Source organism: Silurus aristotelis (assembly GCF_946808225.1).
Source record: "Silurus aristotelis genome assembly, chromosome: 6".
Lineage (NCBI taxonomy): Eukaryota > Metazoa > Chordata > Actinopteri > Siluriformes > Siluridae > Silurus > Silurus aristotelis.
In genome coordinates, this window is record NC_139579.1 from 23,264,082 (window position 1) to 23,288,437 (window position 24,356).

At 37.8% G+C, this 24,356-nt stretch overlaps 1 protein-coding gene across 3 annotated transcripts in view; it reads left to right on the forward strand.

Annotated features, from left to right (window-relative positions):
* Window positions 1–1,006: 1,006 nt before the first annotated feature.
* Window positions 1,007–24,356, forward strand: part of stxbp6 (syntaxin binding protein 6 (amisyn)) — a 49,657-nt gene continuing 26,307 nt past the window's right edge. Inside the window, exons 1-2 of one of the 3 annotated variants that reach the window (XR_014534234.1) lie at window positions 1,007–1,296; window positions 8,638–8,842. Coding sequence is in view for 2 of the 3 variants with exons in the window: in XM_083545575.1 (XP_083401701.1) it covers window positions 8,689–8,842 (154 nt within the window). In the remaining variant the exon portion in view is untranslated. The remainder of the gene's footprint in view (window positions 1,297–8,637; window positions 8,843–24,356) is intronic. The other 2 variants (XM_083545575.1, XM_083545574.1) reach the window with 2 other exon arrangements.

Sequence of the window (24,356 nt, forward strand, 5' to 3'; positions counted from 1 at the left end):
TTGCCCAAATACATCACATATATACCCATTTATTTTCCTTCAAAGCTTCTGTTGGTCTTACACTTTACAGCTTAACCCTACATTTTCTTGTGTGTACAGTATATATGTACACAGTATCTCATAAAAGTGAGTACATACAGAACATTTCAGCAACAATTTTAGTAGTTCTTCTAAATGGAATACTATAGAAATAGTAGTCAGAGTAGTAAATGTGCAGCTTGTATAGCAGTATAGATTTACTGTCCTCTGAAAAAACATCAACATGCAGCCATTATTGTCTAAATAACTGGCAACAAAAGTGAGTACACCCTAATTGATAAAAGTTGTGCATCATTTAACTTTGTTGCTCTCCACAGATGGCCTAAGCTATAAGATCAGTAACACCCTGAAACTGAGTTACAGTACAGTGGCCAGGGTCATACCGAGGTTTTCCAAGACAGGTTTCACTCGGACCATGCCTTGCAAGGGTCAAGTTAAAACAAGACACATGATGAGACACTCCAACAAAAGTTGGTATCAACTTTGGTTGCTACTTTGAAGAAATTGAAATATAAAATGTTTTAGGTTATTTGACATGTTTTTGTTTACCACATAATTTCATACGTGTTCATCGTATGTCTTTAGTGTTAGTGTAAAATGCTGATAAATATAAAAAAAAATAAAGGAAAACCACTGAAAGAGAAAGTGCATAGACACCTTTGACCCATACTGTATGTATGTATGTATGTGTACAAAAGATATCCTACTCTACTGTATAAAACTAAGAGAGAAGTGAATCACCAATTTTGATTTTGATATTAAACCCGAGACAGGACAGGACAGGACAGGACAGGACCTGACTTCAGATACAATGCGTCAGTATATTGTGAAATGTGAAGACTCCTGGGTGAGTGTGAATGTTGTTGGAGTTCCTGTATGAGCTCAGTGAGAGGAACCTTAGGACAGTATTGGCGAGCGGGTCACGTGACTCGCGTTTTTCCGCGAAGCCCGCGCGCAATTTCTTCCTCCAGCGGGACAGTAGCGGCGGCACACAGCGCGCGTGTTCCCTCCCTCGCTCTGTCAACACACACACACACACACACACACACACACACACACACACACACACACACACACGGAGCTCCGAGGCACCCGAGCAGCGCGTCGGCGGCGGCGGAGGAAAAGTCACCTTAAAAGCCACCAAAACCGAAATGCGAGTCTCGAATCAGACAAGATAACAGCGTCCTGACTTTGGGAAGTCGGTGGACTCCTCCTGCCCGCGGAGCTGAGAGAAAAACCCGAAACCTCCACGCTACGGTGAGTCAGTTCTTCTTTTCCTCTCACTGAACAACTCGTCGGACGTGTCCCAAACCCTCACCAAAAATACACCTTTGTGTAATGAATATTGGACGTTCTAATTTCCTTGATTTAGAAAGGTGCTGTGCGGTTTGGGACACAGCCCTTCTTCCAAATGCTACTGCTGTAATTAATTATTAGCTTTCTTTTTTTTTTTTCAACTCTCCTTTGCATTGTTTTTTTTATTGGCGTCTGAAGGAACCTTATTGTTGTACAGTATATGAAGGGATTTTAATCTTTGGGTTCCAGCACTGAGACACAAATGATGACTTGAGACCTTTTAAAAATCCCCTCATTCACACAAACCTCCTTCACAAGCCCTCCATAGCCTTATTAAAAATATTTTTGATGCTCATAATCACCCCCCCAAACACAAGACTTCTCAAACATTTTGCACCCAGGGACCTTTTTAAGCTGTTAAAAAAGTACAGACTTATTTATTTATATTGTAAATGACCCCAACACCAGGCCCATCCTTCAAATGCATTTAACAGTATTCCTTTTGGAGCACTTTACTTTAGAAAGTACAAGATGATGTGATTTTTATAAAAAGCACTTGGATCATTTCTTCTATTTAATTCAAATGACCAGGTGAGCAGACTAACGAGAAGCCAATGTACAAATGTAACGATTGATGATGATGATGATGATGATTTGGGAGTTAACGTGCTGTTTCGCAAAATATAAACAGCCGTCCCTGCTTTATCAGACCGTGAGGAACTGCAGGCTGTGGTCATGTTATCACTTTACGAGTAACACGTTTTTCCCATTCCAGAACGTTTAAATACGCCTCAGGTCAAGGCTTATCTGGAAAACATGGAGCTGAGACTAACTGAGGAAAGATTTCCTTGTAGGTTTTAGTAACAGAGTCTTGTACGGAAATATTTCATTCTCCGTTCAGCCACAGTCTGGGGGATCTAACGCTTTCTCAATCAGCCAACACATTTATTTTTTCAGAATCTGTACAAAGAAAATACAGAAAGAAATGCATTATTCAGGACTCTATTTTGCATTTACAGTTCCTGGAGCTCATAATTAAAAAAGGATTAAAAAAAGAAGGAAGTCATAAATCACTGCTCTTTATGAAAAGTGTTACTAATGGCTTAAGGAGTCTGTCTATCCGAGCGAAGTCTGCACCTCAGCCCATGCAGTATACACTAAACCTGCTGGATTTAATGCCACAGTGTTGGCTTTTGTTTGCACAAGGTGGACCATATGGGTAATGAGAGATCTTTTTTATTGTTAGTCCGAATTGTACAGTCTGTTTGGACGCTTTTTTTTTTTCCAGCTCAGTGAGTACACACTTGTTTCCTACAAACTAAATGTTCGTGCATATAATACTGTGAATTGAAATGAGGAACCAAAGTGCATTTTTTCAGCAGGGGGAAATACAGACTGCATGGCTCAATATAATTGATGCTTATTCACAACGAGAATTTGACTGCGCTCCATTCATTGTGATCAGTCACTGTAATCAGTCGTAACTATTAGCTGGTCACTTAATTTGGTGATTAAATTGACTGAAATAAACGTACTTAAAATAAAACACGCCCTTTCACACAATTTCGTGTGGCGTGCTGGATCACTCGTCACATCGTGTTTTTTATTTGTAGGACTTGGTGCCTCAATTCCTATATTGAGATATGAATTATTAAAAGCTCGTGCTGCACACTCCGAAGTTGAAAACGGTTGTGATTGTTTTATTTAGACTGCTTGACAGCCATTTATATTGTTTGCTGTAACACAACATTGGTTTCCATTTGAAACACAAAACATGCCTGTTTTTTAAGGTTTTGAGATTTGGCTCATATAGCAGGCATTTTACAATCAAATGAAGGATGGTTTGCTGTAGAGTTTTTGCATTTGGAACATTCCGTTCATTGCCCTGAGCTCTTACTCCATAAATGACATCTTTATGAATGCATGCCTGTACAAACAATACTTACACACTCTATAAACAGCACTGCGACTAAAACCTGATACTTTTCTTTTCATTTTGCTTCTTCCCACAGCTTCTACATATGTGCAGCATGTTAGCAGCGTTTCCTGTGGTTTTGTCATTTTGTTCTCGCCACTTTTTTTTTTTTTTTGTGCCAATTTTCTTTGGATTTTCAGGAAGCTCTGCACCTAAGAAAAAAAAAATTGGCTACATTCAGGTTGTTGATTCATCCCTGCTGGATCTTTGGCATAAGCTCACACCTACTACTGACTCACACAGTCCACAAATGGCTCCTTGTGTTGTGTGCACTGTTTAAGCTGCCATTACATGTGCAACAACTGTCATGAACCGTTATGAGAGAAATATTTGCTGCCAAATACAATGCTGTATCATAAGTGACCACTTGTTTTTTCATGCCTGTCTTCACACATGATTTCAAACGTGTGCTTGCTTCGAGACACATGAAGCAACATTCAAAATGCTACTCCGGCTACATCACAGTGCACCTGAACACACGTTCATGAACTAAAGATACACATAATTGCCTAGTAACTGTAATTGGAAGTGGTGGAACATCATCCCTTACACACAGAGATACACCATTGATGGGGCAGCCATTTTTTGGTTGTACCACTAAATTCCTTTAAACTTCTCTTGGTTTTATTTACATGGACCCGGACACATTATTTAAAGCTTTTTTCTTTTCAAAAACGTTTCTTGGTACATCTTTCAAGAAACTGATTAATGAAATGCTCTATATGAGCTTACAAAATCAAACTGGTTCAGCTTTTATATCCATGTATATGCATATCAGGTGTAGGTGGGTGGCAATGCCATTTTACAGATCCTTGGTGACTTTTTTTTTTTTTCCCAAGAAGCAAAAATCTTCTTGAAGAGCCCTGTCTTCAAATAGGTTACTTTTGGGTTGTGAGCTTTTTTCCCTATACAAAGAAATGAGAGTAGGTGAATTGTCTTCACTTGGCTAAATTGCCTGTTGCTGTGAAAGTGTGTGCATGTTAATTTTCCTGTCTGACAGGCAGTTACCCTAGCTGGAGATATTGAAGAACAAACTTGCATTTGTTATCTTATATTCTGACTGGATTGCCTAATTGCATACAGTGTACATATTTAGTTAAAAGTATGCAGACATTCCCATTCCAGATTTAGTCCCTCTTTGCTGTAACATCCTCCACTTCTCTGAAACGTCTTCGTGAATTTTTTGGAATTCAGCCACAAGAGAATTAATCACACCAGGTTCTGATGTCAGCTATAAAGTCCTGGCGTACAGTCGGCATTCCAGTTAATCCCAGAAGTGTTCTGTGGGGTTGAGGTTCAGGATACTCTACATCAAATTTGACAAACTATGTCTTTAGGAATCTTTACTTTCTGCACAGGGGCTTTACCATGGTGGAACAGATAAGGAGCCCTTAATTTCAGTGAAGGAAAAATCAAAGTGCCCAGCATACAAAGTTATTTTAGACATTTGTGTGCAAAAGGGGAAGGGAAGAGAAGGCCAACACATGGGTGTGATGAGCAGGTGTTTACATATGTTTGGCCATATAGTGTTTCGATTGTTTAGACAATCCAGGTTGTGACTTTGCCACTGAAATCTTATGGAGAAAAAAATCCTTAAGTTTCCAGACAGCTACTTATGTGCTAAATTACAGTACAGTAATGTTGCACAATAGCAACATGCACTAGCCGGAAAAGAAAAATTAAACTTTGGAATGTATGATGTATGTTCACAGTATCTCTTCTCAGGAATTAGAGTTAGGCTCACACCTATATTTCCCATGTATTATTTCTTACTTACTTTGTAACAGCCGAAGAAAACGCAGACAATTGTCCTACACATTTTTATAAAACATTGGTTGGCATGTTCATAGACAATCTTAAAAATGACTTTGGCATTAAAACACATGGAATTTATTATTCATTGTCGTTATAACATGGCTTAGAATAAAATTAGTGGTTTTAAATGAATTCAAGAACGCTTTCTGAGAGCAGTTTCAAAGAGTGATTCCTTCATTATGGTTAACTGTTTATAGTTTTGTATTGTCAAGTCGAAGGAGCTGTTCATGTGTTGCCTGGTGGGTCTGGATCATCAGCAGTACGACGATTTTGGTGCGTGTAACCACAGACTGTTCTCTAGAGTTCCACAGTAATGATAATGATTCATCAATTGCCATTGACAGCAGGCAGTGAGTAGGATGGACAGGGCGCTTCATTTATTATTTATAAGGGACAACAAAACCATCTGTGTTGCTGTATCTTTAGTATTCATCAGCACTACTGTTTTTTTTGTTTTTGTTTTTTAATACATGTAGTCTGCATTCTGTCATCACCAAATAATGCCAAAATGTTCTTTGTAATGGAGGACATTTGACATTTTTGCAAAAGAAATGAACCAAAGAAGAAAAATGTATCCTGTCTGACCCCAGAACAAGCTTCTGAATAATCAGACAAGAAAAAAGAGGTTTAAATGGAGTCCCATGTGAGCAGAAAAGACATAGTTTGGCAGCAAAAGCATCTGGCTGGATTTGTTTTGAGTTTGGAGTCTGTGAGGCTTTTAAAAGATTTTTCTGTTTAAGTAATCAGCATTGCTTTTTTTTGTTGCAAAAATGTTTGATTGTAGTTTTTTAGATTACAAAAGTAAACCTTAATGTCTGCATTTGTTTAATGGGCCCAGTGGGTTTCATTTGCATTATAGTGAGGGTGATCTCGTTTAGCAGTACACAGTCTGTCTTTGTGACTTTAAACATCAAAAGCTTCTTCTGCACTGAATGATGTGGATGCTTTTGTTTCTCACAACTGTCAGAAGTGAGACACTTTCCCTGCGTGTGAACTGTGTTCCAGTGGGAAAAGGAGTAGCAGGTGACCTTCAGGAAAGTCAGATTTGTTTTTTATTTTCACTCATTTCCCAGCCTGTCATTTTTCTCTCGCTTTCTTGCACATATAAATCAACCTACCATACACCATAAGAGAGTTCTCCTGCTGTTCTTTTTAAGCTGCACAAAATGACATTCCATTAAGCGAATAGCTAGAGTTTAGGGTTTTCTGCATCAGGCTTTGATAACTTCTTGGTTTGTAAGGTGAAAATGTGCATTCATTGCCACTAAAGCACTTGGTTCAGTTGCCAACTGCTCTTTTGTCCCTGCCTCTAAAAGCCTGAAATTATTCCTGCCTTTAAAAGCATACAGTGTAGCACATGGTGGCAAGGGGCTGTTGGGCGAGCATAAAGAGCCGGCTCTACTTCTAATGCAGTCTTTTTTTTTGTTTTTGTTTTCTTGCTTTTTTCATGTGCCTGCTGTATCCCAGAGGAGTTTGCAGGCTGAAAACATTCCATATTAAAATAGTGGGCTGTGGGAGCTGCTGTTCCCCAATCCCTTCCTTTCCTCTCTGTCTACATTACATATCAGTGGACTATGCCTGTGCTGTCTTTGAGCCACTGTGTAGAGTAACACTCATAAAGTCCTCAGTGACTGAGGTTTACGCTTCAGTCATTCACCTAAGAAGGCTCGGCTCCCTGCTGTCTGCCAACAGCTTGGAGAGAGACAGGGGAGCCTTCCATCACAGTCAGAGAGGAGGGAAGTGTCCAGCTTAACACAGTCTGAGCATAACACTGCTGGGGAAACCCTGATGGTTAGCACCATATCTTGGCAAGATCCCATGGAGGCCACCAAATGTGTGACCTTTCATGGCATTAGAATAGTTTCTTTTGGATTTTGGGGTTACAGCTTGAAGTTTAGACTTTTTGCACTGGGATGACTTGAATCAGTCCTTGTGTTTTGTAAGAGGCGGAGAAAGCTGAGCAGATGCCATTGTAGCAGGCAACAGCTTGCCTGTGACCATGTGGGGCTAATCAGAGTGTCTGTGGATTTGACATTCCTTCACTATTACAGGCATGCATTACAACGTGGTTTTAAAGAAAGAGTAAACGGTAAGGAAGAAGTCAATCTTGTTGGCTTACAATATAATCAGTAGTCTAGCAATATACAGTGTACATTTCATCCTTATCAGTCTGTATCTGATGTTTATTGGGATACTTTATAGCATATATAGACAGTATTGCATTTTTGTCTCCAGTGCCCTCTTTAATATTTGAAACTTCTAGTCAAAAGTAAATAATAAAAATTCAGTAATGCTACAAGTAATTGGACAAATTGGATATCCAGTCCAGTGTTGCACTGTTTTGCAAGGCAACTTTATTTTCTTTTAATCTATTTACATAATGTCTCCCTTCGATAATATTTAATGATGTTGCTGCAGCTTTTTTTTTAACTAATTAAATACTTATTATATAAAAAGCTGGCATAAATTTAGAGTAGAGCGTGTGTGTTACCATGTGTTTGCGTTTTCCTTTTATTCCATTAACTCTAGCAGTACCGAAATAATCAGTATAATTATTCTGGGCTACATTATAAGCTGATCTGATCAGGCCATACTGGTGTTTATTCTCGCATCTGTCATAGAGACTGCGATTGCTGGAGCCAATTAGTAATAGGACATCTAAAAGTTAAACAAACCAATAGAACATAAGTCATAGCCATGCACCCCCATGTCATAATTTTCAGCTTTCTCGGCTTTCTTCTGTCTCTGCATGATAGAGCACTGCATGCCACCGAGGAAGGCTCCCTCCCTTCTGATGCCAGGAATACCTGCTGTGTGGATGGATATGATGCAAGCCATATCTAATCACTTTAAAAGTGACTGGTTGATAAAATGTGTTGCTTTGGTGAATGCTTACCTCATTTGTCTTGATCGATTTGCTTCTGTTTTGACAGTCGTAATCACGCAAACATGCTGGACCTTTTTTGTCAACCTTTTATTTATTTATTTATTTATTTATTTATTTATTTATTTGATCAATAGAACATAATCTCCCATATATGAAACTAACGGTTGGTGATTTTTGTCACTTAAATGTTCTCTTCATTTAGGAATATGTTCAAATGAAATACTGATGACTGAGGATACTCAGAATAAATTTTCTCATATCTGAAGATAAAATCTCTGCAAAGTAAAAACCTGGGATGTGGGTGCACATAAAACGTCACCTATAGTCTGTGAATGAATGCTTAGCACATACAGATCAATTTCTTTTTCATCTAACTGCTTTCTACTGAAGGAGTGCCATGAAATTAGGACTTTGAGAACAGTGTTATGGATGTAGCCTTTTTGTTCCTTCCATTATATTAAAATTGACATTATTTTGTGGTGAAAAAAAGAATTCAATCTCCCACCCCCCACCAGAGGCCTTGGCTGCTTTGTATTATAGCTAGTGTGTCTCTGGGTCCACTTCCCTTAAGCCCTTTACAAACACCACATGGCAGTTAATGGGTCTGTCTTACTTTTCTCATCAGGGTGAAGAACACGGAACCATCTTTCTTAGCTTGTATCTGAATTTGGCAGCAATGAGTGCCAGGTCAGCCATCAACAAAGAGATCTTTATCCCTCACAATGAGAGGATGTTGGCAGCAGTTCAGGTGAAGAGGAGGACTAAGAAGAAGATTCCCTTCCTGGCTACAGGTGGTCAGGGTGACTACATGACTTTCATCTGCCTATCAGGTAATTTATGTCTTTTCCGAGTTTGTATTCGGAAAACCAAAACCATGATCCTGCAAACACATCCTGTAGTGTGTGTGAGCTGTTTGCTTGAGAAAAAATAAATAATCAAGTTCTTGTCTGAAAGTTGCAAATTGTTACATCATGCTTAAATTGCTCCAGTCGTTTTCATCTATAAATAATAATGTGATTTTTTTTGGTATGTTTCACAGTTGATTTTAAACTAACCTTGACACTTTCCTCCTCTCTATCAATCCTGAACGTTATCACTGCAACTCTTTTTCTGGGGAGTGTGTTAACTGAGCTCAGTGTTCATAATAATTAAACCACTCCGTCCATTTAATCAGACTGCCTATTGAATAATGGGTGGAGGTTTGCCCACTTCTCAGTGTCAGCTTCATTCATTTGCCTTATTAGTGTGTTTATTTCATTGCCAGTGGAATGCTTGTCTGTTTATGACTTGTAAAACAAAAAAGCACTTTATTTGAAAACCTATGCGATTGCTATAAAGCAAAACTTTTAACCTGGAAACCAAATTAAACACTAATTTCAAAATTCACATAAAATGCCGGCTACCTTGGAGTCAAAAATACAGTAAAGCAAAGCGAAAAGGAGAATATTAAGGGTAAATCTTAGAAATATGTGCACTGCATTTATAGTGAACATCAAGGTTACTGCTACAGGGTGCTTTTGTTTCGTAGCAGCATGTGTACTTCCACTGCAAACGAATGTCTGCTGACTGGTTTAATAGAAAGCTATAAATTGAGGGCTGACTGGTACCTATAAGGTGCAAGTTTAAACCTGAGTTATTGTTCTTTCAACTGTCCACCTCTGTATAAAGAGTTTTATGTAAGGCTTAAAAGTTTTAGCTGACTTTTGTGGACTGATTGCCTGTCTAGAAAGATAGTGTGGATAATTCAAATTGGTTTCTTTACAATACACAACCAAAAGACTACTGCCTTGGATAGAAGTTCTGCGAGTTGCCTCCTCATAGATATGAATTCATTGATGTGAGGATTTGAAAGGTGCATACTTCATTTTGCTTTTACAGGATGTATAATTAATCACGGTCCCCATCTGTTATGCGCAGCTTCCATGGAAGGGCTGAGTTACAGTAACCAGTGTGTGACTCTTTATTCTGAATAAGCAATGGCACTTCATATGGATAAGAATGGAATTTACCCTCCCATAATAAACGCTTTGTCATAAAAATGATGTCATGCTTATGTTTATGAAGTGTTATTGTACTTTGCTTTGTTCAATAAACAAAAGGTGAGCACAAAATTGTTGCTATGTAACCTATGGTATGAGAGGCCCAAGCTATCAGAGTTAGAGCTCTGTCGCACACCTGGAACAGCTTGTTGATGTGGATAGCACCCAAAGAGCATGTAGGGAATCAATCATCCTATTGAAGACAACAGTGCAGGCCCCTGAGCAAATTGGCACTTTTGTGCAACAACGCCAAAAAAAAAAAAAAAAAAGCAGCTGGAGGGCAACATTTGGACTCTGGTTTTGTCCCGCTGTGCCTTCTAGCTTGAGTTGATTAGCTCGTCCTCCACCACTGTATGAGCGCCAGTGGGAGATGTATACGGTACTTCCCACATTTACAGCACCAGCACTCTCTGTAAGCTTGAGGAGCAGTTCTGCTCTTTAAGCACAGCAGCACTATACATAGCAATGCTCAACTGTTTCCATCTGGTCTAAACTTTTGACTTTCTGAACTCGTATTCCAGTACATTTGTAATCAACCAAAGGAGAGTGGGGTCAGTTGTAATACTATTGATTTGCCCAGTCAGCAACGAGCTGCAGTGGTGACACTCAAACACAGTTTAAAAATTATAGATGTAAAAACAGGCTTAATAAATTTTTTACTTCTTTAAAAACAACATAATGTGTGTGTATATGTGTATATATATATATATATATATATATATATATATATATATATATATATATATATATATATATATATATATTATTCCCGATATTTTAGTACATACATTTTAATAAGTATTTAATATTTACAGGATACTTTAACTTGTCAATGATTTTAAAAAAGTGACATCTGTGACATCTGTGACAAAAGTGACACCCCCCCCTTGACAAAAGTGACACCCCCCTCCCTTATATTATGCGTTTGTTGGCTTTATGCTTGTACTCTACTCAGTGACAGTTGAATTTAATGGAATTGAATCAAATCCAAGATGTACTGCATGTCAGAATTTGTTTTCGATGTAGTGTAGTGCATTTATTCACAGCGCAAAGGTTTAGTGTTTAGCAGTGTGCTTGGTTAATCTATCATGAAAATAAATCGAGCTGGCAGGTTCACGTTGGTGTGTTTGGCTTTGTGTCACTTGGGATCCTGGACTGAGTAAACTACCTGGGAAATGAGTTTCATCAAACACTGTTTTGTCTTAACAGCAAGAAAGAGAAGGTCATCTTGCAACAATAGAGGAAGTAATGAGCTTTCGGGTGGTTGTGGGTTTTTTTTTGTTTTTGTTTTTAGCCGGTCAGCTTCTAGATTTCAAAGTATACTCCAGACCTTCACTTCCTGTTAGCTTGTTGTTCAAAGTTTCTCATATGGAAGTGCATTTAGGAGATCCTCAGAGTTTTTTTAAAAAGAAACAGACACAATTAGCATCACTAAATGGCCTGGAATAGTAAGACTTTAGTACACTTTAGTAGCAAATATAAATTTTTTTACCTTTTTAATTAAAATTATCTAGTGATATTTATTAAGTTGAATGAAATCAATAATTTGAGAACTGTTAGAATATCACAGGCTTGTTTCCTTTACTAAGCAGCACAGATTATTTGCTTTAATCTTGACACACACAAAAGCAGGTCAGTCTTCATGAATAAAAGGGTGTGTTGGCTCATTTCCAAAATGTTCAACATCAAAGGTCCATAGTGCACTTTCACTTTGATCATAGTGTTAACACATTGACCGAGGGCTCAATTTTAGTTGCTGAACTGTGTGGGATCTCATACTGAGGTGGGTGAAAAATCCATCTCACTCTGAACATCTACCAGCTTCCAACAGCTGAGCTAAAAGCTGGCTAAGATACTAAATTGTAGTACTTTTTTTTCTTCTTCTGTATTTTGTTTAAAAAAAAAATAAAAAACTCATCAGTTCATAAAATCTCAAACATTTACTGATCAGTTTGGTAGTATAATTAGGAAGGTGACAAAAACAGCTCTATTTTGGCAGCTAGTAGCAGGTCAGGCTGGAGGTTTGAAAGGAGCTTTTAATGAACCTGTACAGGATTTGAAATAGAAGTCCTATCATTTTGAAATAATTTATATGTGATAGCTAAAGGAGTGTCATAGCTGAGTAGGACCTTCTACAGGCTTTTGTAATTGGATGCATTGGGTTCCTATTTATGGCTATAGTGGAATTCAGTATGACATTTCTAAGAATAATAAAGGTGCACTTTTCTGACTGCGTAGTGCATTAAAATATTATTGTACTATTATCCGATTATTATTGAAATATTATCAGAATATCACTTTGTTGCCCACTGTTCCACATTCGTCTTGTACTAATATAGAATTTTCAGCACAGAATCTGTATGTGTTTAAAATGTTAATTATTATCTGTTAATTTTCAATTATATAAGATTTACAACATGATTTAAAAAAAAAGATGGCAGAAGCAAAACAACCAATACAGTGTGATTTTGTTTTCAGTGGTTCACATAATTAATTGATTTATTGATCACACTTTTACAAGTACATGGTTTTAATGACTTTAAAGCGACATGCAGTAAAAAAAAAGTCTATTCTCTGTCTAGTCTATATTCAAAACACGGACTGGATCCAGAGTAGCCTGGCTTAGGAAAGATAACCCAGAGGAAATTGGTAGCAGATTGCCTGGCAGTGCCTGGCGCACTCCTGTTTGCTAGCAGCCTGAAGTACAGCCAAATCAACGAGGCGCAGTCCTGTCTCTAAGAGCACCTTCAACCCCTTCTGTCTTTTCACTGCAGTACAATACCTCCAGTCTTATCAGGAAACAGCCTTAATGTACTCAGACACTGACCCAGACACACTGTGGGGCATGGAAGCATTCTTGTGCATTGATGCGATTACTTTTAATAACAGGATAACGAAGTAGGTGGCAAAGACTACATTCTCTATATCCCAAACTCTTGCTTAATTAACAGTCAAGACAGAATTAGCCGAACTGTTCCCCAAGCACACATTTAAGGACAAACAACTAATGTTGGTCTGCCACAACTGTAAATATTGACCTGTTAAAATGTTAATCTCTTTCGCCTCACAAAGCCATCGCATGTACACGATAATGGATATAAACAAATATGCACAGCAAGTATCCACTTCTCCCCTTCTGGTTACACACTGTTGATTGATGTGGCAGCACTGAGATGGACTGCTCTGCGATGTCGAGTGTGCTGTTGAATTAATCTGCTGAGCATTACAGAAAGTGAGAGGAGTGATGACCTTGAGGGCTTGTGTAGATAAATGCATTTTATTATTCACATTCTCTCACATTCAAAGGTTGTCCCTGGCCCACACACCACAGATGGATGGGCAATTCATGGATATTTATGTAGATTATCAAATGCTCAGTGGAAAAGCCAAATCACTCGAATAAAGCACTGTAGAGTCGAGCTGAAAAGTGGATCTGTTTCAACTTTGTATTTACATCCACCTAGTCAAACCAATCAGTGGTGGTTTAGTGTGTCTTGAATGCATTTTTACTTGTGATTGAATTTTTACACTAGCATGGTTGCCAAATCTGTTGCCACACAAAAGTAAAAAAAAAAAAAAAAATGATTAGGGTTAGATAAAGTCAGATAGAAAGTATTGTTTCTATGAATGAGTAAAATAAAAAGTGAGTGTAGAGAAAAAGAAAGACTTGGTCATTGAGTCATCTTATGAAGCACACAGCAGAAATCTGCTTTAAAGCACATACCAAATTTTGCAGGAACGTCAGTGGTGTTCTTGGCAAGGGGTGTTTAATATAACCATATAGAGAGGGATTTGTATGCATCAGACAATGTGTCTTGACTTGATCCAACTGACTGTGCTTATGCTGTTCCTCTGAGGCCTTTAACTGACGTCTGTGTTTTCTGCAGTCACAGTCTCCCCCTCAAACCCACTTGCAGCCAAAAAAGAAATACTTTAACTGATCTGGAGAAAAGAACAGGCTGAACTGAAATAAGCTCAGCCTGAGACTTGGGGTGTAATGTTGTGTCTGACATGATGATAATCTCCCCAACCATACGAAACAAATGTGATCCCACTAGTGTCACTTCTAATTTATGAGATTCAGCCAGCAGTTATTGAATTCTCTCTCTTCTATTAAGAAGGTGTGTGCTAATATATAAGACGTGGAGATATGGCGTGCTTATAAGTCACTATTTTGTCCGAGTACCAGCTCACTGAATCCATGATGTGGTGTCTGTGGGCACAGCGCTTATACACATGCTGATGAATTATGTGGCCTGTGTTTTATGCTGACAAACAAAAGGATGTTTTGACTACTATTTAAGGATGAAGAAATGAGCGAAAGACACTTTAGAAAGGGTTTCAAAATGATAATTTTTTCAGGACTTCACCTGACATAGGCCATATGTTCATGTCTATACTTTTAAGTTTTTACTATCTATGTTGTCATTTCCATGGTGCTGAATGTCTGCTTGCCTATTTGATGGACAGAAGTTAATTTAAAACTGTTTTTGTTCAAACAGTCTGCTACATGTCATTAATTCAAATATACTTTTAGTCCTCGCAACCCTGTGTGAGAAATATTCAATTAGAGGAGTGATGACAGTTGTGTAGGTGTTTTGCTTTCTTTGATATTAACAAATACTCTCTAGAAGCCACACCCTTTCCTCTAATGTCACACTGGTAATCTTCTGGTTGAAAGACGTGGTGGTGTGTTATTCTTGCCTTTGTCAAGGTAAATAGAGAACGCTTTAAAACGCATTCATGTGATATTAACTCTGTGACCATTCTGTCACTTAGCTAATCTTAGACAATATTAGTTTAGAGTCTAAACTAATATTTTCTAAGATTAGCTAAGTGACAGAATGGTCACAGAGTTAAGATCACTTTAGTGTGATTTTAAAGTAAATTTAATCCTACAGCAAAAAACCTCAAATCTAACACTTTGCAAATACTTTTAATGGCAGTCAAAGTACATTATGTAGCAATGAGCAATGCAGAATTGATCATTCCTTTATAAAGAGTGCTCCGATTGGTCAGTCGCCGATCATAATTGGTCGATAATCGCTTTGGGAAATTTGATAGTCAGTCTTTATAGTTTGCAAAACTTGCAAAACAAATTTTTTTTTTTTTATGCGCTGCTAAATGGCTTCAAGGTGTGTGGAAAAGACAATGTATTAGCAATCTGTAAAATCTGTACAAGAACATTCCACTAGGTGGGAATCACCCAAAACATTTTATCACCACCAACCTTTTTAGACATTTCAAGGTTAGAGAGTGAAGGAATTTAAACAGTTTTCAGACACGGACAGAGACGGTTCAGAAACTCGAGCGCCACTCATTAACAGAGATGTTTCAAAGTCGGCAACCCTACTGCAAGGACTTTAAGAATCATAAAGAAATATCGGACAAAATAATGGAATTCATATGCCTTGATCATCAGCAGCTGTCTGTTGTGGAAGACGAAGGGTTCTGGCGACTCATGTCCTACTTGGATTTGGTAACAGATGTTACACTATGCCAACCAAGCACAGGCTCTATGTATTAAAAAAGTGGATCTGTTGCACATGTTGCTCATCAACCATAATACTTTATTTTCTCTTAATTTTAATACTTAATACAAATTGTTGTTAAATATAGTTTATATAAAAAATGCTACATGACAAATAGACCCTATAATTGGTGATTGGCTATACAGCTTCTCACTGATCCTGAGTGTCTGCTACTGGATTGTGTGCATACACAGGGTTTTCCAGTGACTGTCAGGTGCATGCTTGAAAAAAGTTGATTTGTTTAAGTTGTATGCACAAGTTACCTGGAAATGGTGCATAAGTTTTAGTCTTCATCTAAAGGTTTTTTTTGTTTTTTAAGTAAATTTTTTTTCATCTAAAAACCCCAAACAACTATTTTTTTCGCTGTGTTCCATGTAGTCCAGTAAACATTTGATTATGTGGTGTAAGTTGCGTTCTTATGTGGAAAGCGAATATTTCGCCACCATGTTTGACATTAAGAATAGCCGGTTTGGCTAAAGTTTGTTTGCTGTCCTTCAAGCTGCTCTCACGCTCAAATCTTTCTCTCTCCCCGCTGTTTAGTTGTTTCGCGTAGCTCATTTCTCTGTTAACCTTCTCAATGAGCCCGATGGAGATTTTGCCTTGCAGAGAACTGTAATTTCTGCTATTCCTGGGGACTGACATTCACCAAGAAGATTGATGATATAAATGGTGTTAGGTGCAAGAATAATTAATGCAACTTTCCTGGCTTATCATTTGCCACAATTCTGAGATCCCTTAGTTTGCCTGCATAATTCGACCATGTTAAAATATGATGTTTAGTTTTTTCTCCTTCAATGATTCCCACTAAGAAGAACCCGTAATATTTAATGTTCGAGCAGATTTGAGCCTTTAATGCACAATGAATCCGTGTCTTGACCGTGACATGCATGCTGTTGTAAATGCATGTTTCAGGCCACTATATAGATCTGTGTTAAGCCAGGTATTTGTACCTGGAGTGGCGCTAATGTGTCTGGTGTGTATGATGTCTCTGATTAAGTGGACTGTAGCTGTCTGCTGAATGAACAATGCAGAGCTTCCTGTAAATAAAAAGGTCTGCTTTGCATTGAGCACCCCATGATCATACTCCCTTTTGTCGAAGAAAAAGGGAATGTGTAGAAGAAATCGAGCCAACAGTGCAGGGAAGGAAGGTGAGTAGCACTGTTATGAATTAGTCACACTTCCCTTACTGCATCCCAGCTTAGTTTTTCCATTCCCCTTTCTACCTTTTTTAGTGTCCTCCTTCCGCCTCACTGACACTAAGCCTTCAGAAAGATGCTGAGACATGACTCTGTCACAAATTGGCACTCACAGTGTAGCTTTTGTCAAGCTCAAAAAACACACACAGAGGGTGAGTGGAGAATACGTGAGGAAGGTTGTTTCTTTAGAAATCTTATTTATTTTTGAACAAAGCACAATCTTCTATATAAAAAAAAAATCTTTATTTCTTCATTATAGTGCAAGCACCAGCATTAAAAGCTAAAGGTTGTTTTGGGATTCTATGTCATTTTAAAGCAAAATAAAGGTCCAGTTTTACATTTGTTTGATGTTTATATAGAGATTTGAGTCCATTTAACTGCCATGTGGCTCAGATGGCATAGTGGTCACCTCACAGTGCCGGCATTGATCCTAAACTAGGGTTGAGGGCACAGTGGTTTTGTTATGGTAAAAATTAATCTTGTTGGTTGTCTAAAAACTAATTGTGTTAATTTAACTCTGTTCATTCACTTAGAACTAATAAAAAAAAAAAAAACTAAAGTTGAATAACTTTTTTTTTGTGTACTAATGTTGAATGTGACCCTGAACTACAGACCCTGCCCTTATAACCCGCTATGTAATTTTTTTTAAACATGTATAAGAAATGATGTTTCATTTGGTAAATACTTTGCTACAGAGCAACCTACAAATTTGTACCTTTAACTAACTGGTCGTCACTGTGTAATTATCCAAACCTCTCAAAGATGGATGTATTTTTCCTGTTCTTTAATTCCAATGCACATAACTTCAGTTTATTGTTCATATGCCTTTCCAGATATACACTCCCACATCTGCACTGTTCTGAATGTGCTTTTGAAAGGCCCTTTTAGCATATTCATTGAGGATTATTTTTCTATATAGAGCTCCTTCACTTCATTCTGGATTATTATTACATTCATTTCCCAGTGGGTTTCAGTTTAACAGGTGAATGCTGACGCTTTTGCAGTTAGAATGCTCAATGCACTTTTGTAGAAAGTCAAGCATTCACACTGAATTACAGCTGTACTCAAGCTAGTGATTAAAAATACATCTGCATTTCAGCTTTACATACTGCAGAATGACATGTTCATACGATATTACAGCTGCACTGAAACCAGAAGAGTGATAAACAACTGCATTTCCGCTTCGCATACAAATTTCCCCTCCATCATGCACCAAATGAAAATTGAATAGGTTGTGCAGAGGGGAACGACTACAGCGAGGCTCCTCATACATGGACCTATAGATGGATATGCAGTGCTGCGTAATTAATTCCACTAGTGATTTCAGAGAGGAGTCCATCCAGCCTTGGAGCTCTATTGATTCTGCGGTGCAGAGCGAATACAGAATAGCAATTGAAATTCTTTAGACTTAATTCTGTAAACCAAAATAAGCATCTGATTTTAACGTGCTTTTTTGGCTCTATACCTGGTCTGTTTATTAGAGTTACTTAGTTCAGAAATGTCTTTACACCATTGTCCTTGATGTTTGTCTGCGTTTTTGCTGTAGGGAAGCTTGAGGCCACCTCTGTCAGGTTATTAAGTTCTGTTCTTTTGGGATCATGTTTAATTTTTGATGTAGAAAACATGTTCCTGCTTAATCTCTTGGAAATCTCAGCAAATGAGCAGTTTCTTTCAAAATTCCAGTCAGATGAACTGATTGAACTTTCGAATGCCATTATGGCTTATTAATTAATGGATTCATCGAATGTTTATTTTTATTTTTTTTTCTCTTTTTTTCCTTTGATGCTTTAATGAGAAAACCCAGTTTAAAAGCAATCATCACCAACATTTAACCTCCAAACTCACTCTATAAAAGCTTGGCTTTTTGTACCTGCAGTTGGTGTAGGTGGACTGATGTTAATGAGGATTAACCTGTTGTTAGTAAAAATGGTCTTCTGTGAGTGAGAGTGTGGAGCTTATTTAATATACCATAATACGATAATCAAGGCTACTTTCCCACTGCCGATGAACATACCGTAATTTCCGGACTATAAAGCGCACCCATATATAAGCCCTCTGAATTTTACAAATATTTTTATTTTGAACATAAATAAGCCGCACCTGTCTATAAGGTGTCTACACTGAAACTAATGTACTTTACACAGGCTTTAACGAAAGACACGTTTAAAAAAAAACCCGATGCCGTGCAGCTCAGAACACAGGTGAGGTGCGTTTTTTTCGTTTCCGTTCGGAAATTTTATTGGTCTAATGTTATGGTGCTCAGTTTTTTGGCTTGAAGTTTGTGAAACCGGGAAAAACCCAGGAAAAATTCATAAATAAGCCGCTTCATTGTTTAAGCCGCGGAGTTCAAAACGTGGGAAAAAAGTAGCGGCTTATAGTCCGAAAAATACGGTACCTGCTGAAAAGAACATCTGGCAAGTTTGAAAAGATCCCATGCTTTAATATTTATGGACAGGATGTTGGAAGATCCCATTTTTTATAATCACAATGTCAAATCGGTCTCTTTGCAGAATTGTGCTGATTCTCAGTGTTGGGTTTAGGGTGAACTGGACTTAATCTGCAAGCCCATGGAGAATGATTTGTGTCCATTTCAGTTGTACTCAATTTTATTGAAAGTAAAGATAGTTAAAATTATTTTTATTTCGATAAACAATACTCTGTTAGGCTTTTGGTTACAAATTGTTTTCAGACGATTTCCTAGAGCCTGTAGAGACTCAGACACTAATGTTAAAAGTCACAAGATTCTACAGTTCTGGTTTGATCTCTGATATCAGTAACTATTTGCACTTCTGTTGATAGTTTCTTGTTGGAAAGCAAACTAAAAAAAAATTGACACACAGCTTTTTGGAGCAAGATAGCATTTGGATTAAAAGCACTTCGCAGCATTTGTTTGTCGTTTTATTACAGAGTTTTGAAGCGATTAGTGGTGAGCACATGTGATACTCTTCCATCATGCACCAGAGGAGATACAAGGTTAGCCATCTGCAAATTACTTATTCCTGTAAAAGCTTGGCCTTTTCCACGTTGATTGAGGAAAAGTACTAGACTCTCTGGAGATAGACCGCCTTTCATGGCTAGTAATACATTTGTGATGTTTTTTGACATTTTGTACTTTTTCCAATATATTCCTTTCTGAAGCTGGAACGTGTTTTATAGTCCAGACCTTGGCTGCTTAGTTGCTAAAACCTTTCACACACATGAGTTCACCTCTGGCTCGGGTTTTTTCCTCCTGCAGTTGAGATGAAGGACTAGGGCGGTCCATGCAGCTGTCCTGCCGAGCACTTTCTTTATAGGTACTGGATCTGACAGCTGTTTGGCTCTAGTTTCCTCTCATCTCACTGGAGGATCATCAAGGAGCCGGTCCATGTGCGTGCCGCATGCTAAACATTTTGAGAAACATGAGGAGTACCTGCTCTGCTCCCTAAAGGAGTCTGCAGCTGGAGGTTGGACGTGATCCAGCCAGAAGCTGTGCATCAGATGTGCACAAGTAAATGCTCTTGACACAAACCTTTTTTTTGTCTGAGTACAAGTTGTTTACAAACAGAATCGTATTAATTTATGTGAGAATGATGCTGATTATAATTATGCAGGTGGCTCTTATCATGTTTGTTCTCTAGTCTATGGTTTAAAATGTGAGCCCTCTTTCAAGCATTTGTATTTTTAGATGTTTTGTTGGCCAGAATTTCAGACAGATTACACCCCTAGACGTTTGGGATGTGAAAGTCTTTTTACACAAAGTACTCTTTGTTCTAATTCTTCCTAGAATTGTTTGTATCAGTCTAGTGACCCCCCACTTCTCCTCCATGTTTATTTTATCATTTTTTTTCTATTTTGTTTTCTTAAGAAGTGCTTTTCACCTGATCACAGCTGGGCTCATTTTAGTCTAAGTGTGAACAAAGAGAGCAATACATAATTCATTGCGTAATCTTTTCATAACACACCATTCATATTGCATTAGTAACTGTTGTGAACAGCACTAGCCTGTCAGCTTCAGGACGTGTGGGTAGATGTTGCTTTCACTTCTTGATGTCTTTGTATGGGGGTCCAGTGATGCATTTGTCTAAATCCTCTCTGAAGTTCAGCAATCTGCCATACTGTTAAAAGGGATTTGTGTTTATTATAGCAATGCTGTGGGAGGAATTCAAAACTTTATAGGAGATTTGTGGGAAATGCACATATCATTATAAAGAGAATAACTGAATAATGATGGAGAATGATCAAGGAAGACATGCTGGTATTTCTCTGAGGTTGTTGCTGTGATTATAGACCTTATATATAGCAGGAGATGACTTCAGACTCTAATCCTGTCGCACATAATGCTCTAAACCCTGCAGTCATACTCCCGGTTTTTACTTTAGGGAATAAAACACAAATAAAATGTCCTCCAGGGTGCATGAGTTGTCAACATCTGTATTCCAATCTGCATTCTCTACTATTCTACCAACATAACATTATTTTCAGTCATTGGCTCTAAATCCTAAACGCAATTTGTTTTATGGGTGTTTGATTATGATAAGAATATAATTTCACATTTCGTGAAAGACGTTTCTGTGATGCACAGTATAAATCAAGTAGTAGTAGATAGTGTAGCATTAAAAATGTTACAAATTATATTGCTTCATTATTTTTAATATAATATATTTAAAAATGCTAAATGTAGCAAACAAACTAGACTCAACATTCATCTACAAAAGCTCCCGACAGACATTTTTTTATTTCCCCCTCAGGGATCATTAAAGTACGTCTGTCTGTCTGTCCGTCTATCCGTGCACCCATCCACTCATGGGAAATGAAAGTCTTGCAAACCAATAAGAAAATACCGCTGGGTATTATGCTCCAGTAAAGCATTGTCCAGCAGGCACTACTCATTATCCTCTCTCAATCATATGTATATTTGCAACACACTTGCAATTTTAATGGTGTTTTAAAAGGCTTAATCTGAACTGTAAGCAATTTAAAAAAAAGCATAATAAAAAAAAAAAAAGCACTTGCTTTTGCTTGTTCATTTAAACCGCAAAGTAATGCGGTTAACAGGAAACACTCTGTTACACACACTCTTACAGTTATAAACAATGGCAATGTGCGGAGAAGCTTCAAAAATTCCAGCCATTTATGTTTACACATTGGGAATAATCATTTGTTGGTAACTAATGAGCCTAATAGTCAGATAGGACACTAAATTTGTTGAGGTGGGAGTGAAAGCAGACTTATGGTACTTTATTACATTTACATCACAATATGCAAACCCCTGTCAATTCTCAAAACCACTGCATTATCCATTATAGATGCATTACTGATTAATAAATATCACTAATATGTAACAAGCTTTTTTTAAAAACTGAAGGTGAAACTTACCTGGATCTTTAAATTAAATTGTGAATATCAGCAGCACATCATGTCAGTGGTCAAATGATAAGAGACCATGCTGATATCGAATTTTATATATTTTCCAGAATAGTTATTACATTATTATTCATCACTGTTAGGATCTCGCATCCAGCGTACTTCATGCTTGTAGCTAGGAGTATTAATGAAGTGTTGGCCCTCCTTCTGATTTCTGTCTTTGTCACCCTGCTGAATGAAAAGGTGAGAAATGCTTCTTTTCACACCGTCCCTGAATGATGAATTGCCAGCGCGGGAAGAGTTGAAGACTAAGCAAGATGAATGCTATCTCCATTAGAGCAGGTGTTGGCTTGGGCCATGGATGAGACATACAATTTTAGGTTGGAGAGAAATTTCCGCCGAGCTGAATTTGCTTATCGTAATGTAACTTGCAAATGGGATTTAATAATGAATCACATTTAACTGTCTCTATAGTTTTTATTAAATACGTGGACTAAGAATTGACTGAAGGAAAGTTTCTATAGCATTTTTGAATGGCAGGGTGTTTTTTTATTTTTATTTTTCAGAAGTTTTTTTTTTGTTTTTTTTTTTACCAGAAGTACAACTATTCTGTTGCAGAGTTTCCTAAGCTGCTTTTATTATATTTGTACCATGTAACATCCTGTTTATACTTTATACTGCAGTTGAATAATAAAATTATTACTAATGGATTCTAAACCCAGAAAATCCCTTCAGGCACCTGCTCTGCTTGATTAATTATTTGCACTTGAACTTTAATTTGTTTTCTGTTATTTAATGTACATAAGTTTATCATAGTATTATTTTTGCTGGCTGATCATCCTGGTTTGAAAAAAACCTCTCTGTCAGAAAAAAACATTAAATCAGACACCTATTGATGCCTACTGGGATTGTTTTTTTGTTTGTCTCTAATGTTTAGAGCATTCCATTTTTTCCTTTTTATTCCCTGCTGTTATTCCTTCCAGATATTGTCAAATATTAATGACAAATTATTCTCAAATCAAATAAATTCTCCATTGAGGTGGTGGTTAAAGCAGGCATGTTTTGCAATAAAGCATCTGTTTACCTTGAGGACTACATTTTTGGCTGTGGCAGAGTAGTTGTATTCTGTGGAGGGCGCATTGCGTAATAGTAGTTTAATACATTCAGAATGTTTCTTTGTGAATCCAATAATTGCTTTTTTATACCATTATTCCCATCTAATTCAATCGGTACATGGTCATTGATTTGAAAAGCACTGAATAACTCCCACAGTAATAACAAGCTATTAGATGCATGGATCTGTCAGGGGCTTTTTGGACGGCTATGCTGGCAATGCTGGAGCTTTCGTAAAGATTGCACAGTGCCTTGCTGTGACTGGTGCCAGTGTGGATTGTGTTAATGAAGGTCACCCAGAGCAACAGCTGGAATTATTCATACTGTTTCCACACAAACCCAGCAGGAAGGCAGGGACTCGGGCTGCTGCCCACCAGGCCTTGAAAAATGCCATATGCTCCCACACTAGCCCGTAACTCCTCACTTCTAGTTCATTTATGAATGGCCTCTGCATTCAGGTGGTTGTGCATCCAAAAACTCTTATTTTTCTAGGATGATGCGAGTTAACTGGATCTACGGTAAAGTTGCACAACGTTGGAGCTGTCAGTAAAACCTGTATTTGTTGCAGGAGATTTTCAGTTTTCCCAAATGCATTGTCAATTTATTTATTTCAAGTGTGGGTTTTTTTTATTTTGCAGAGTATAAATTATCTGATTTGAAGCAGAGTATTTTCGAGACTCCAAAAACTTTTAAAATGTTCATCTTTTTTTTCCCTCTCCATATAATACCTTGTAGTCATTCATTCAAATGACTAAAAATTTAAATTTGTTTATGGTATGGTGTAGTACGTATGTTGCGTTCATTGAACCTCTTATGCATGTTTTGTTTATACAGTAAATGGGCTGTAAGGAGGTTGATCATCTATTTGCATTGATGAGAATTGTGTTTGCTCATTGTAAGAACAAAGCGCTCTATAGTCTGCTTAATGGCCTGCGGAGGTGCGGCGCAGGAAACAATGACACGAGGATCGCATGCACGCTTCTGCCCACATGCTCATGATTCCCAAAGCAGCTGTGGAAATGGAGACCTGCATCTCTTTAGTGTCTATGCTAGTGCCAGCAGGGCTCTGGCTGCTGTTGACAGGTTGTAGTTGGGTTAGGACAGTCTTAAAGGTTAGACAGG